This window comes from Onychostoma macrolepis, chromosome 24, assembly GCF_012432095.1.
Source record: "Onychostoma macrolepis isolate SWU-2019 chromosome 24, ASM1243209v1, whole genome shotgun sequence".
NCBI classification, from domain to species: domain Eukaryota; kingdom Metazoa; phylum Chordata; class Actinopteri; order Cypriniformes; family Cyprinidae; genus Onychostoma; species Onychostoma macrolepis.
Genome location: NC_081178.1, coordinates 6632189 through 6647581, shown reverse-complemented (window position 1 = coordinate 6647581; position 15393 = coordinate 6632189). Strand labels below are relative to the sequence as shown.

Genomic DNA, 15393 nt, shown 5'->3' with positions numbered 1-15393 from the left:
TACCGAATGAATCTCGTGCTACGAACGGCACAAACTAATCTCACGCTGATCAGTTAAAAATACTTAATGTTCACACACAAATATGGTTAAAACACTAAGCATTATAACGACATGACATTCACAAAGGAATCTGGAGTGATGCATGAATTTAAGTATATTTTGAGGCGCATTACCTTGAAAAATGAAAGTAATCCACAGCGTCCTCAGCAGCTCAGATGTTGGGAGAAAATGAAGACTCTTAAAGGGTTACTCCACCCCAAAATGAAAATTTTGTCATTAATTACTTACCCCCATGTCGTTTCAAACCCGTAAAAGCTTCGTTTGTCTTCGGAACACAATTCAAGATATTTTGGATGAAAACCAGACTGTCCCATTGCCTGCCAAGTAAATAACACTCTCAAGGCCCAGAAAAGTATGAAAAACATCGTCAAAATAGTCCATCTGCCATCAGCGGTTCAATATGAATGTTATGAAGCCACGAGAATACTTTTTGTATGTAAAGAAAACAAAAATAACGACCTTTTTATTCAACAATTCGTGTCCTCCGTGTCACCGTAGCACCATTTTGGAGAGTGTCCGCTGGACGCAAACAGCGTACGCTGTTCCGTGTCAGCCGCACCACACGGATACGCTGTTTTCATTCCAATCAAAGTGTAAATAAACGTAGAAAACGAATCCGTGTGGTTTGCATCCAGCGGATATTCTCCAAAATGGTGCTACGGTGATGCAGAGGACACAAATTGTTGAATAAAGTCGTTATTTTTGTTTTTTCAGTTTCATCTGACCATAGAAGCCAGTGCCATTTGAAGTTCCAGTCGTGTCTGATAACTGAATTTGCTGGAGTTTGTTTTTGGATGAGTGAGGAGAATTTTCCTTGAAACCCTCCCAAACAACATGTGGTGATGTAGGGGATGTTTGATATATATATTTTTTAGGTTTCTGGCCCCAAGACACAACTAATCTCTACAATTCTCCAGCTGTGATCCTTGGAGAGTCTTTGGCCATAACTCCAATGTAGACACGTCCTCTTCCAGGCAGATTTTTAACATCTTTAGTTGATTGGAACCTCTTAATTATTAACCTGATGGTGGAAATGGGGATTTTCAATGCTTTAACTATTTTCTTACTGCCACTTTCTATTTTGTGATGCTCAACAATCTTGTTCTGCACATCATCAGAACTATATTCTTAGGTTTTACTCCTTTTGATGAATGATTAAGGGAAGTTGGCCTTTGTGTTCCTCATATTTATAATCCTGTGGAACAGGAAGTCATGGCTGGACAATGTCATGCTCCTAGTCACCCTGGTGTGCTAAAAATGTAAATATGAATGGGAATATACTTCAGAGATATTTTACTCATAAGAATTTCTAGGGGTGCCAATAATTGTGGCCAACATTCATTGGAGAAAAATATTTATTTCATCATGAGATTTTCTCCCCATTTTCAGTTGTTTTACTTCAGTGATAAGTTAGAATTTTGTGTATTTTTTGAGTGAAAGATCAAAAGGATAAACAATGCAGATTTATTTTCACAGCCGCCTTTGCTCATATTTATCAAGGGTGCCAATATTAGTGGAAGGCACTGTATATACATGTATATGTATGTATGTATGTATATATATGTATGTATATAAGCATACTCAATGATTGGCTCAAAAAGAGAAATATGTAAAACCACCTCCTCTTTTACAGTTTTTCACATATATTAACATTTCAAACCACAATTTAACATCTGTCACCATCTATATATTCGGCCAATGGCTGTGATTATCATCCAGTACAGTTCAGATGTGTATATCACGTGAAATGTTTAGTTTTATGGTGTTTTCTTAAAGTTTAGATCATTTGGAAAGCTCTGGGGCTTATGATTGGCCAGGTTCCCTATCAGCCTACAGCTCTAAACCGCTGATGTATTTGCTGTTTAAGATGTTGTCATGGTAACAGCTGATGAGGGCTGTTGAGTGTGGAGGAGGCCAAATGAAGATGGGAAAAAATCCTAAACTTTGTACCTCTTTTGTATATTCACTACTTCTCATTCAGTGGTGATATTTGAATTCACTTTTTTCTTTATAATTTCTTTTTAAATAAGGATTACTTTCTCATGTATATAATAAATGTGTATATAATAAATGTCCATTTAAAGGTCAGTGCCTTAGTGCTCAATGGACTTTCACAGATATTTTGTTGTATTAAATCAACAGGCATTATTTCAGTTCAATGGTTTCTGGTGTGTCGTCTTGGGAAAAGCATGTTTTTTGAGCATAGAGGTGCTTTATGATTTTTTTTTTGGACTGTACTAAAGCATAAAAATGCCATATGTTTGCAGAAATTTAGGAAACATGCTAAGTTCACACATTTGTCACATACTCCGAAAAACAACGTTACAGCCAGTTATTCTACTTTCAAATGTGTGTTCCATGTCGGAATGTCTGTTTTTGTTTTGGTCTGTGTGATTCCTCCCACTGCCAGTCTACCCAATAGTATTTCGATATGCTGGGTTGCCAGGTGGTGGAAAACACAGCGTATTGCAGCCATCGAAGGAAGCAAATGAAATGGAGGAGAGAACGCAGATTTTACCCGACCTAAACAGTCTCGGCATCCATCTAAAAAGCTTTGTGACCATAGAACAATAAATAATATATTTTATAATATATAATATAAAACGTGGATGAATCAACTCATTAACTTACAGTGTGTAAGGCTCGTGACCTTTTATTATCAATTGTGCTCGTTCCTGTTACATGTCCTCAATCTGGCAACCTGCGTGAGCATAGAGTCTGAAAAAAGGAGGCGGGAGAAACAACTCTCTCCAATATTTTGAATTTAGACCGCAGTAACCACTTCACCTGCTAGTCGCCAATATTACACACTGCACCTTTAAACTGATTTTTGCAACATGGTAGATGGTTTGTTAAAAGTCCATACCCTGTAGTCTGGTAGTCAATAGTTTTTCTACCTGTGCCAGAAAATAATTTCTTCTCACTTTGGGAGTTTGAAGATCATGATCCATTGCTGTGGATCAGTTTGTTCTTTCAGAAGACATTTATGATCAGATATTTAATATTTTGGGACATTAAGAAACTAGAAACACCCATGATTTCATTACTCTTCACTGTGGGAAAGGAGAGCCAGAGAGAAATTAACCAGACTGGATTTTTTCTGGAAATATGACCAGGATCAGGTGCTGTTCGCACATGGTATCGCTGACGGTTCTGAGTGATGGAGTCAGGGGATACGTGCACTGGTAAATCTCTTTTACTGGAGGAGTGAGGTTTCTTACCAGAGCAACTCTGAATATAACAACAGCTGCAGTGGAAACTTCATCATCATCATTGGAGAGGTTGAATGGGATTGGGAAGAAGGGAAAGTCCACTTCTGGGCAGGTCAATCAAGGCTTGGTGTTTTGGACCAGACTCTCTTGTTGTCAGGCTTGAGAACAGAAAACACAAACACCTAAATGATTTATTTGCCCCAAAGCTGAATAAATGAACTCATTGACTTAACTATAGGTTTAATCTAAACCAGGTATTTTGAGCCTTTGTTTCTTGGTTATTACTGGCTTGACTGTTGTTTTCACGTCAACAGTGCAGCTTGTAGAAAAATTACAAATAAGCACTATTTAATCCCTATTGTTTGTTTGAAACATCAGTGAGCGTAAATGGAGACTTTTACTCAAGTCTTTTGCTTCTCAGATTTTTCTACTGAGAATTTTCTCTCTAAAATCTCTCGTTTTCTCAAGAATTTCATTAAAGATGTCAACAACATATCCCAACTGTCTTCAAATTTGAGCCTGATACACCAAAGTCTGTAATTAAAGGTCAGAGGTTTTATATTTGATCTAAAATATTTTATCAGATTTGTAAGATACTAAAATTACTAAAACGTAATTAAATATGAATGCTGTATAGAAATTAAAGAAAATACAACTAATAAAAACAACAAAAGCACCTAACAAAATTATTCAAACTTAATCAAAATTGAAAAAAAATAAATTAACTGAAAATAGAAAATTAAAAGACTGCAATATATATATATATATATATATATATATATATATTAAACACTAAAATAATGCAGGACTTAAATCAAACCAATTAATAATATAGATGCTACCACATGACTAACGGTTTTTTGTTTACCTGACAAAACAATTATTGCTACTATTATTTATGTATTTATTTATTTTTTTACCAGCATGTGAAAGTTTACGAGCTATGAAAGAGCAACCTTTAAATAATAACATTTTACTTGGGGAATTGTTGGTGAGCGATTGGCCCAAACAAAAGCAAAGCAGAAATCTGCACACTTATTTCAGTGTCTTTGTTTAATAATACAGTTTTATAGCAGAAATTTAGAAGAATGATTGATCCCTACAGGGTGCCTCTGACAAACCGCCTCGCTGTGCCTGAAATGTTTATGAGTTGCTGTATCAAGTCAGAAAATGTGTTTTGTTTTGTTTTTCTTATACAACGATTTAAGTTTTTCCATTTAGCAGAATCTCCCGCTAGGCGTGTGAAAGGGTTTTGTTTTCACAGAGTGGTGTTTTGGTCCAAAAAACGTTCCCAGTTTTGATGACATACACACGTGTTGGCTGAGGAGTCTTATTTAACAGTTCTGACAGTTATAATTTGTGCTTGAGCTCTGTTTTGTCAGGATTCGGGACTCTTTGGCTAGTAGCAGGAGAACCTCAGAACCAGCTGCAAAACTGAGACTTCTGACAGCTGCTACATGTGAGGAAACGGATCTCTTCTCTTCTTTCTCTCTCACACATCCATAACAGCCAAGCGATATTAAGTAAAGCGGTAGTTCAACCAAAAATAATTATTTAATTGGTGTATTTTTTTCCCCCTTTGGAGTGCAAAAGAGGATATTTTGAAAAAAATCTTGTTTTTTTTATAATGAAAATCAATGGGGTCCAACGTTTTTAGTAATATCTTCTCTCTTCAAGGAATAGTTCATCCAAAAATGAATGCTTGCTGGAAATGTACTCACCTTGAGATCTTCTAAGATGTAGATGAGTTTGTTTCTTCATCAAAGCAGATTTTTGTAGAAATTTGGCATTACATCACTTGCTCACCAATGGATCCTCTGCTGTGAATGGGTGCCGTCAGAATGAGAGTTCAAACAGTTGATAAAAACACCACAATAATAAGTAATCCACACCACTCTAGTCCATCAATTAATGTCTTATGAAGCAAAAAGCTGCGCATTTAAAAGAAGCAAATCCCTCATTAAGGAGTTTTAACTAAACTTCTGCTTCTGGCCAAAATACCAGTCCATAATCTAAAATAGCGCTTCGTCCAGTAAAAAAAAACAAAAGATTTACAGTATTACAAATGCAGCTTTCATTTCAAAAGACGTTAATTGATGGACTGGAGTCGTGGATTATTGTGATGATTTTATCAGCTATTTGGACTCTCATTCTGACGGCACCCATTCACTGCAGCGGATCCATTGGTGAGCAAGTGATGTAATGCTGAAATTCTCCAAGTCTGTTCTGATGAAGAAACAAACTCATCTACATCTGGGATGGCCTGAGGTTGACTACATTTTAAGTAAATTTTCCTTTTTGGGAGGAAATCTTTCTGGTCTTTATCAGTGGAGAAGATAGTAGACTGTAAGACTGCAGTGCATGATGGATGCGGCATTGGATGTTTCTGATAAAGCAGCTATGGTAACGGTCGTATCATTGTTGGCTTTTACAGAGCTCGTCTATTCCGACTTTCTTGGTGGGATAAAAGGGATGAAAAGAACAAAAAATCATTTTGTTTCTAAATGCTAACTTGACTTTTTCCCCTCCTATTTTGCCTGAGCTCAAGAAAAGTGCTGCAGATAATTTAAGGAAAGACAGTGGAGGTTATCAGCAATGAGATTTGCGCGTTCCGATTGAATTGATTACCCGGAGAAGGTTTCCCTTTTATCTTCAAAGTAAAGTGGCACTTAGAATTTGAATTAAGTTTGCTGGCCATTCTGACCCCAAAACAGCTTTGTGGCTTTAACTTTGAGATAGCTCTTATCGATGTACCTCTTTCTCTGTGATTTATGTCAGTGGCTGCTCTCGGTTTAGTGGCAATTTTCCTGGTGCATTCTCTGGAGATAGTTCGCAGGAAAGTATTTGGTGGCTGATAAGATAGTGTTGTAAAGGCGGCCCGCTCCGCAGATAAGCACCATTACGGTTATTTGTTGAAAGACAAAGCCTCTCGCTGTCCGACAGGCCTGTGAAAGCTGCTCAGAGAAAGCGGCTGGCTGCTGAAACCTCTCTGACTCTCTGTAATTGTCTCACAAACTGAGCAGCACAAACATGGAGAACGGTCCTTAACCCTCCTCATGGGAGGTGAAATGAGAGCATCTTTGCTGTGGGATCGTTGTGACACTGGTTTTCTCTTTGTTCTGTTGAGGTTGTTGTTGTTCATTCTTCACTTTGATGCAAAATGGGTTATTTTATGAAACGGGTTCAATTCACAGTTTGATTTAAATCGCTGTATGAGATAAAGTGTTAATAATTTGCGTTGTGCATTAAGTTTTAATACATGTCAGGATGTAATTATATGTTTTCACACAAACATTATATGTTTTTGGGGACACAACTTTATTTCTTTTGAGGAACTAATAATCTAAATTATTATCTAAAATAATCCCAGCTAATGATCAACTATCTGAACTGATATTGAAAGTGTAAAGAATAATATTTTCTAATGCAGAGGGCAAAAATGCATTAGCATTATTAAAGAAAATTACGGTATGTGTGGTGGTGTGAATGACTTTATTAATGTTGTAAAAGTGAGCATCAACTATTGGTTGTGTAAATCGTTTTTTTGTACACATGCAAATGACACTTATTTTGTAGAATGGGACTCTTTTGGAAATTCAATAGTTTTCTTCACTTTCTCACCTCTTTCCTGCTTTTTTCTTTCTCTCTCTCTCCTTCACTTCTTCTGTTTTTATTCCGCACCACAGGCTCTGTGTGTACCGCAATCAGCAGATATTCTCACAAAAAAAGTTATAATTCAGTTTTTTCCCCATTCAGTTGGCGATAAGTTCCTTCCAGTTAATTAGAATCTTATGGGGGGATTAAAGCTTGCAATTATTATTATCTACAGAGAATTCATAATTAATGGAAGTATATGGAAATGTCAGCGAGAATCCTGGAATTAAGCCAGAGTTCATTTCCTAGTCAGCTTCTATTTCGAAGTCACCAGTTAGCAAAATTTCGACACAAAAATGGTTTTCAGGTTCAGTTTGGCCTTTTGAAATGCTGTTGTTTAGTAACAATGCACTTTTGTTGAACTAATATAAAGAAGAGATGAAAGAAAAACTGGCGAGGTTCATATCTGATTGGTTGGGCTTCAGTTTTCTCAGACTCACAATCAAAGAGAGATCTGATTTGACTTACAAGGCCTATGGCTTTGGTTTGATGCCTAAAGTGAATTATTCTGTATATTTGAACTGGAAAAATAAAAATGGCATTAAAAAAATCTCAGTGGCTGGTGGTCAAAAATAAAATCCCACCCCGTCACGTGGCTTTTAATCATATGATTGTTTCACAGTCATTTTAGAATCGGCTGTATTTTTGTGGATAATTATGGATGCTGTATATAAATCCGAAAAAAATTCTTATTTTATATTTTTATTTCTAATTTAAGATAAGGAAACTATGGAAGCTTGTTTCTGCCACAAATTTTCTTTATCTTACAATTTTTACTTTTTTCTTACAATTCAGACTTTTTTTTTTTTTTCAGAAGTCTGAGTTATTATCTCACAATTCTGTTTCTTGTTTCCGCCACAGAATGAAAAACAAAGTTAATTGCAACATTTCCTCACAGAATTACGAGTTTGTCTATAATTCTGAGTTAAAAAGCCAAATTTATTCAAATTGATATCCAACCAGTTTTGTCAGGTTTTTGAAACTCTAATCAGTGCTCTCTAATTGGGCTTGTTTTCTTTTAAAAATGAATACTTTTCATGGACATTCTTGTTAAATAAAAACTAATTAGGTAACTTCTTTTGAATGTGAATATTCTGTAGAAACCATGAGTATCTGAAGTTCCCATCATGACTCATAATGACCTTAAATGTTCAACCTTGCCTCATTCCCATCCGTAGATAGATGATGTTACTGCTAATTGTATCTTTTAAAAGACAGTTGCGCTCTCACCCCAGAAATGACCCATAGTGTAAAAGATGATATCCCATTATCTTAACGGCATAATGTGTTTCTTTTTATCCGCGTAGCGCTTTGGCAGGAGGACGGGGAATTACAAACTTGGTGCACAGAGGATGTTTTGTGAACCCTGAAATTAAGACTGCCAAACTGTGTGCGAGACGTTCCTGTAAATTGTAAACTCATGCTTGTACATCTCTGCTAACGCTATTAGGACTAAGCTCTGCCATCTGTGTAGTGTTTTACTGTGAATGCATTTGAGTTTATTGATTTGTAGTCTGGAGTGTATCGAAGATGGAAAATGTAGGTGTATAAAGCATATGAAATGTTTGGAGACTCTTTGGTGAGTCATTTCTGTTGTTCAGCACCGTTTGAACTCCAATGAAATTGCTTGTTTAGTAATTTTAGCAAGCATTTCTATATAAAAGTAAACAGACTTTCAGAAATATGACAATATAACTGTAGTAATTCTAATAGGATGGATATAAGAGCTACAGTTAGTCTTTGCTTATTGAGTGATTGACAGTTAAATTGCTTGAGAGTGTCAAATTGAAGTAAATTTTTATGTTTTTTTTTTTAACTCACTTTTGAAATTTTGATAATATTAACAAGTGAGACAGCTGATAGTATAAGATATTACAGAATTTCTCAAATCCATTACTAATATTCACTGATGTTAGTGCTGTCATTGGCCCAACAAAAATGTTGCCACTTTCTGGATAATGCTATTTTTGTTAGTTAAAAATTTTACAAAAGTGATATTGCAAACACAGAAAAACACCTAAATTTTGGCAAAACAAATTATATTCCCAACAAAACCTGTTTTGTTTGAAAAACATTCTCTAGAAAAAAAAAATTAAATACCCGTAATTAGGGCTGGGTAAAAATATAGATTTCCCGATTTTAATCGATTCTCATTTTTACGGAATGATATCAATTCATAAATTGCATGAATCGATTAGTCTAGGCTGTTTTCTGTTAATGAATGGAACATTATAGCGCATCTCCCATCTAATAAATTGCAATAAGCTTTGTGCTTTGTTACTTTTTATATGAAACAAAGTCTCAGATTTCCAACTGTGTTCATTTTATTACAGTATTCAAACAATAAATACCGTTTTGGCACTGTGAACTGGTCATCTTCTCTACCAATTTCAGCATGAAACAAACATGAATGAACATCTGAAGGTAACTTAAATGGAAGAGTACAACTCGTTAGTCAGCTAGAGAAATGAACTCTATAGATGAGCATTTTGCCAAATATGTGCACCATATAACATATTCATTATAATGTTTTACTGATCTTCAATGTTTCATTTATGTTTAAATAAATCTGTCAAATTTTTTTGATAGACACCATTTAAATATTTATAGTTCAAAAAACGAATTGAAATAGAACTATAATTATATATTTGTAACATTATTGTAATAAAATCTTCATTGAGTGTAATTTAAGCGTTTGTATACAAATCAGTCAATTTTAACCTTCAAAATTATAGTAACGTAGTACCAGCTGACTCTTATGTAGGCTATTTTTTACAGCGTTAGTTGAGAGATTTCTTTTTCCTTGAGAAAATTTGCCATGTACTGTGCTTGATATATGTCCAGAATAATCTATATTGAATCAGTATCGAATTGTGAAATTTGTGTCAAAACCCAGGCCTACCTGTAATAATTCTTAATAAATTGCTATTTTTTATTTTTGTAAGTGTGGTTAGGAGCAAAATCACTTAATTGTGATATTAGGATTAGAAATCTAATAAAAACAATTTCCAAGTTATTAAAAACAACTATGGCAATAAAAGTGTGTGTGTGTGTACAGGAATAACAAATTGGGTTCCTTTTTTCTTGTTGTTGTTTAAGCATTTGAATGGAAAGGCTGATGGATGTCAATCATACTTCAGAGATGGAATATTCTGGTACAACGCAGAATTGTTTGAGAGCTTTTATTCTTTTTGCCTGTCTAAAGCCGGCTGTGTTGAGACTGACACTGATTTACCGAACCCACAAGCACAAGCAAACACCCACAAAGGATTGATTGATGGATATGACCTTCATCCAGCATAAGCAAACTCATGCGCACACAGTCTATCGGCATTGTGATTACTCACTCACGCTGGCAGCGGTGTGCTCTTGATGGCTAAACTCCTCCCCGGCTATTGCGCTTGAGTTTTTGTCTCTCAGATGCCCATGGACCTAGACACCACACTAATACCATCATCATCACACTCTAAGACACTCGTTTTCCCTTAAAACATAATAACACGCTGCAGAGGGGTTTCTTAATAGCAAGTGTTCAGGTTTCATTATCTGAGATGGTGCCTGTAGGACAGTGAGGGTGTAAAAAGATTAAGAGTTTTTTGTTTGGGTTGCAGGGGGTTTGTCTGGGACACACACTTACTTTAATGCAGATGAGACTAGATTTCGAGCCAGTTTATCCTAGAGTCTTTTAAAGAATGTCTTTAATGGACTCTGAAGGTGCAATTAAATAGCTGCAGGTCGCCAAATCGATGTATGGTCACTAGTAGCTGCTGCTAGTTAACTTACTCCCCAAACCTATCTGGAGACAAATCATATAACCATCAGCGTCATTATGGTCTACTAACTAGTCAACTAATTAATCTGCACTATTTTATTTATATATATAATTAAATTTTTTAATTGTAATTTCATTTTCTATTTTTCTATTTTACTTTTAGACCATTCATCTCAATAGACTGGTTCAATAAATTGAACAACTTTGTGTATAGATGTATATTACATTTTTATTATTATTATTATTTTTTTTTACTTTAACATTTTATTTTATTGTATTTTAAGAATGTATTCTATTTTAATTTATTATTTTATATAAAATAAAATAATTGTATACAGAAATACTTTATATTTTATTTTGTATAAAATAAAAATACATTATTTCTGGACAGATAAGTACTGTTCTAGTTGCCAAAAGTTTAAAATGCCTTGTGTACTGTAGGTATAGTTCACCAAAAAATGAAGATTCTGTCATAATTTGCTCACCCTCATGTTGATCCAAACCTATATGAATTATTTTCTTCTGCTGAACACAAAAGAAGATATTTTAAAGAATGTGCCTAACCAAACAGTTGATGGTAGCCACTGACTTCCATAGTATTTGTTTCAATACTATTGAAGTCAGTTAGTTACCAACATTCTTCAAAATATCTTCTTTTGTGCTCAACAGAAGAAAGAAACTCATACATGTTTGAAACGACACAAGGGTGAGTAAATGATGACAGACTTTTAATTTTGGGGTGGACTATTCTTTAAGTAGCTCGAAAGCAGTTAGATACTTTATCAAAGGGTAGTTTGTCTGTATTTGAAATGCTATAAATAACGAGTAGCTTCCCCAACATTGGTGGGGCACCCACTGAATAGAGTTTGCTGTTTAGACTCCTGAAAAATGAATTTGTGATTCTTTGTGTATTTTGCAGCCCTATTGAGAGATCCCAGTCAGAGCATCATATCATTTATAAACTACTGAAGGGAGTCCACAGTCTGACCTCGCAGCTGGGCTCACAGGAGCTGAAACAGATTAGTACCGTCACCACCATCGAGACCTGGGACCGCGGACAGATCAGTGAGATATATACACACTCACAGTCACACTCTTAAAGAAACAGAGCACATACGCTCTTAACGGAATAGTTCAGCCAAAAATAAACATTTGCTGAAAATGTATGCCATCAAAGATGTAGATGAGTTTGTTTCAAAACCCGTATGACTGCATTTGTTATGTACTGTAGAAGTGTACTGTAACATTCTAGCCATTATTTTCAGTTTGATGGCCAAAACAGCATCATTCATGTATCATAAAAGTAGTTCATATGACTTACGTGCTATATTCAGAGTTTTCAGAAGAAATACAAGAGTGAGAAACTAAATGAAATTTAAGTAGTTATTGTTGTTAAATCACATGGCAGAGTTCTGTAATGTTATGTGTCAGGGATTGTCTTATTCCAAGATAATTTCTTCTATCATTTTTCATCCACCATTTGTGTTTTTGCACGATGGAAGATGGAAATCATCCATAAAAACACTCCACAACTGAATCGTGCTTCTTTAAAAGCTTACTATTTCTAGTTCAGCAGGTTTATCAGCTTCAGAACAGTTTATCCACAAATGAGAACATAATAGTGCTTATATACAGTATAGGCTTCATAAACAGTATTACTTCATTGTCTTTTTTCTGATCCAGAGCCTTGCAAACGTTTGGCTCAATCCCCAAAGAAGAAGATTCTCTCATCCAAAACTGTCAGTTCATATATTATATATCAGCGGCCTCATGCAACACAATCTATTAAGACAAATCGAACACATCTTTCATCGGCATCATCTTTCAGTCTCGCCTGTGAATATTGTCAAGTGTTTGGATGCGTTTCTAAAAGGTTGAGAGCCCAACCTGGCATGCGTGATTTTCTATCGACATGTTCATTCGTCTGCTAATCTGTGCTCAATAACAGCCATGTATTCTTTCAGGGCCACTAAGCAAAAACATAAAGGAAAGACAATTTGATGAAAGCATGATTCCGTGCCTCCACACCGATGGTTACCGTTTTGCAAACGTCTGGTGTTTTGGAGATGGAAATTTCTTTATTGATTCGTCTAGAAGGGCGGTAATGGCTGTGGTGTGTTGTAGGTCACAGATGGAGGGGCTTCGTTATGAACGCAAGTTTTAGCTGCAGATGATTACAGAGCATAAACACTGTGATTTGCTGTTGATAGGCGTCTGCGCCAGGCTGAAAAGTTTGCGTGTGAGGAGTGAGAGATGTTGTGGAGTGTTTTTACAAGTGTATGGAGAGTTTGCTTTCAGAGAGCAGTTTTTATCTCATTCAGATCTTTGTGTCAAGGTGATTTATTTGTATGAAGATATAGATATGACTGAAGCATATACAGCTTATTTCATAATGTGTGTGAAAATTCCTTAAAGGAATGAGTAAATCTATTTGTGTACTGTATATATGAAAGCGTATGTTATATGAAAGCGTATGAAAGTATATGAAAGTATATGTTGTTTGGGGGATGTTTTTATCAAAGAAATATGAATACAAGTGTAGTGCTTTTTTTTTAAGGAGTAGTTCATCCAAAAATAAATTTGTCATTATTAACTTTTAATTTTTTCCTTCTTAAAATCTGTATTTTTGCAGATTGTCTATATCACACTTTTGAATGCTGGCAAGCTCCAAAAAGTTATATACTGTAAATAAAATCATAAGTACAAAAAAAACATAAAATTGGTCCCGCATTCCAGTGTTTTTTAGCATTATTTACTGTATATACTATTAAAGTATATGTAGTAATTTTTTTAATTATTTGTTGAAGTTTCAGTAATTTAGGTACAGTATGTGGTTTTATAATGTTTATTAGTTATGAGTTTTTTCAATATTTCTATTTATTTTTATTTTACAGTTTTAGTATTAGTAATAGTACTTCATTTTTTTGTTGCCTGCCAATGCAACCTTCCTATTTTTTATTTATTTTTTTAAAGCTGAAGTCCGTAACTTTTTTTGGTTAAAAAAATATCCAAAATCAATATTTGAGCAAGTACATAACCAGCCAGTGTTCAAAACTATCGCCTTACTTTAGCCCGATTCACAACGGTTAGGTTATAATAATGTTTTCTAACTTGAGTGGTACGGGTAGGTTTTCGCAGGAGATTTCGAGCATGGCACTGCGTCATTACGTCACGTCTGTAAACATAAAGAAGTTGTCCCGGCTACTAGACTATCGCATGTGAGGATCCCGCAGGTGATGGAACATTTATAGGCTTTTCTCACAGCAGCTGGAATAATTAAATGTCAAAAAATCATTTTGATGGCGGATTGTAAACCAGAAAGGATTATATGAAACTGACATTAAATTATATTCCAGTTTTAAATGTGCTTCTGGTTACAGATAGCCTGGGATAACACAAGATTTGTATTTGAAAGACAACCAGTTGGAAGGGAGCATAGTTTGCTTTTTGGGTTAAAAGAATTTCTTAATATGAAATTCGAATGCTATGACAATTAGAGATTAGACTGTACAGAAATTGAAATCTACACGCTAATACACACTATACTCATTGTTACGCAATGCTGATGTTGTTAACATTAATAATTTGAGAATAAAGTATAACAATAATAATAATTTGCACGGTTTGATGTGATACGAGCTAATCAATCGTTAGATTAAATCACAATTGGTAGCGCGATTTATTGTAATGCAAGACGTAGGCTAGAATCTGTGATTACTAAATACAGGATTCACACCGGCGCGGTGACTGACAGACTGACACATGTTCACCTCAAAATATTAGATTCATCCACGCTGGAGCTGTGCCAGAGTACAAACCACGCAATAAAAATAATTCCGCAATGATCTGCAATTCCAGGTTTTCAAACAGAGATGGCGACAAAGAGGCAAAACTTATGGACTGCAGCTTTAAATAAAAGTAGTTTTAGTTATCAATAACTGTATTCCAGGTCATTGGAAACTGTACAATGAACATATGTGAGAAAGTTAGAAATTTAAGTCATTTGGAGTGACATATTGTAATGTTAAATAAATGATGGAAGAATTTTTTTGGGTGCACTTTCCCTTTACACATGAAATTCACTGCTCCACAGAGAACCGTTCATTTATATGCAGTTGTTTGGATTTAGCAAGAATTATCTCAGTCTTTTAGAACCCACCAGCATGCATTCATTTATACATTTACTCTTACTTAGGATGAGATGGGCTCCATAGTCAGTCTCTTGCCCACCTGCATAATGGGGTCAAGCGTTTTGACCTGAAACAGCTGAACTGAAACTGTTGAGTGGAGGGTTTTCTAATCGAGTGTGTCTTCTGCCATATTTATCTCTCCTTCTCTTTCTCTGATTACAGTTTTCGGACATAATGGATTTTACCTCGTTCTGAAGGGCTCAGTGAAACCGTTCAACCATGAAACCCTTAAAGAGGATCAGACAGTCTCTACGGTATAAATTATGCTACTTGGTTATCTGTTGTTGAGTTTAAATTGGCCTTTTGCTTTGCCTAACATTAAAAGTATTACCATTCCTACTTTGGCAATTGTTGCTGACGAGCATAATCTCTGTCAAGCTTTTGATCTTTTCTAATCTACAGTTAAGACCCGTTCACAGCCAGAATGAAAACTATAATGATAACTACATTAGCATCCACATCAATTGATCATCAAGGGCACTGCTGCAATCCAGATTTTGTAGTG

The 15393-nt window shown here is 35.2% G+C and overlaps 1 protein-coding gene across 4 annotated transcripts in view; it reads left to right on the top strand.

Moving 5' to 3' along the window:
- The window catches only part of cnbd1 (cyclic nucleotide binding domain containing 1), a 49180-nt gene that overhangs the window by 9895 nt on the left and 23892 nt on the right, over positions 1-15393 (top strand). For all 4 annotated transcript variants that reach the window (XM_058765046.1, XM_058765044.1, XM_058765043.1 and 1 more), the window contains 2 exons: positions 11618-11763; positions 15051-15142. In XM_058765046.1, coding sequence (XP_058621029.1) covers positions 11618-11763; positions 15051-15142 — 238 coding nt within the window. The remainder of the gene's footprint in view (positions 1-11617; positions 11764-15050; positions 15143-15393) is intronic.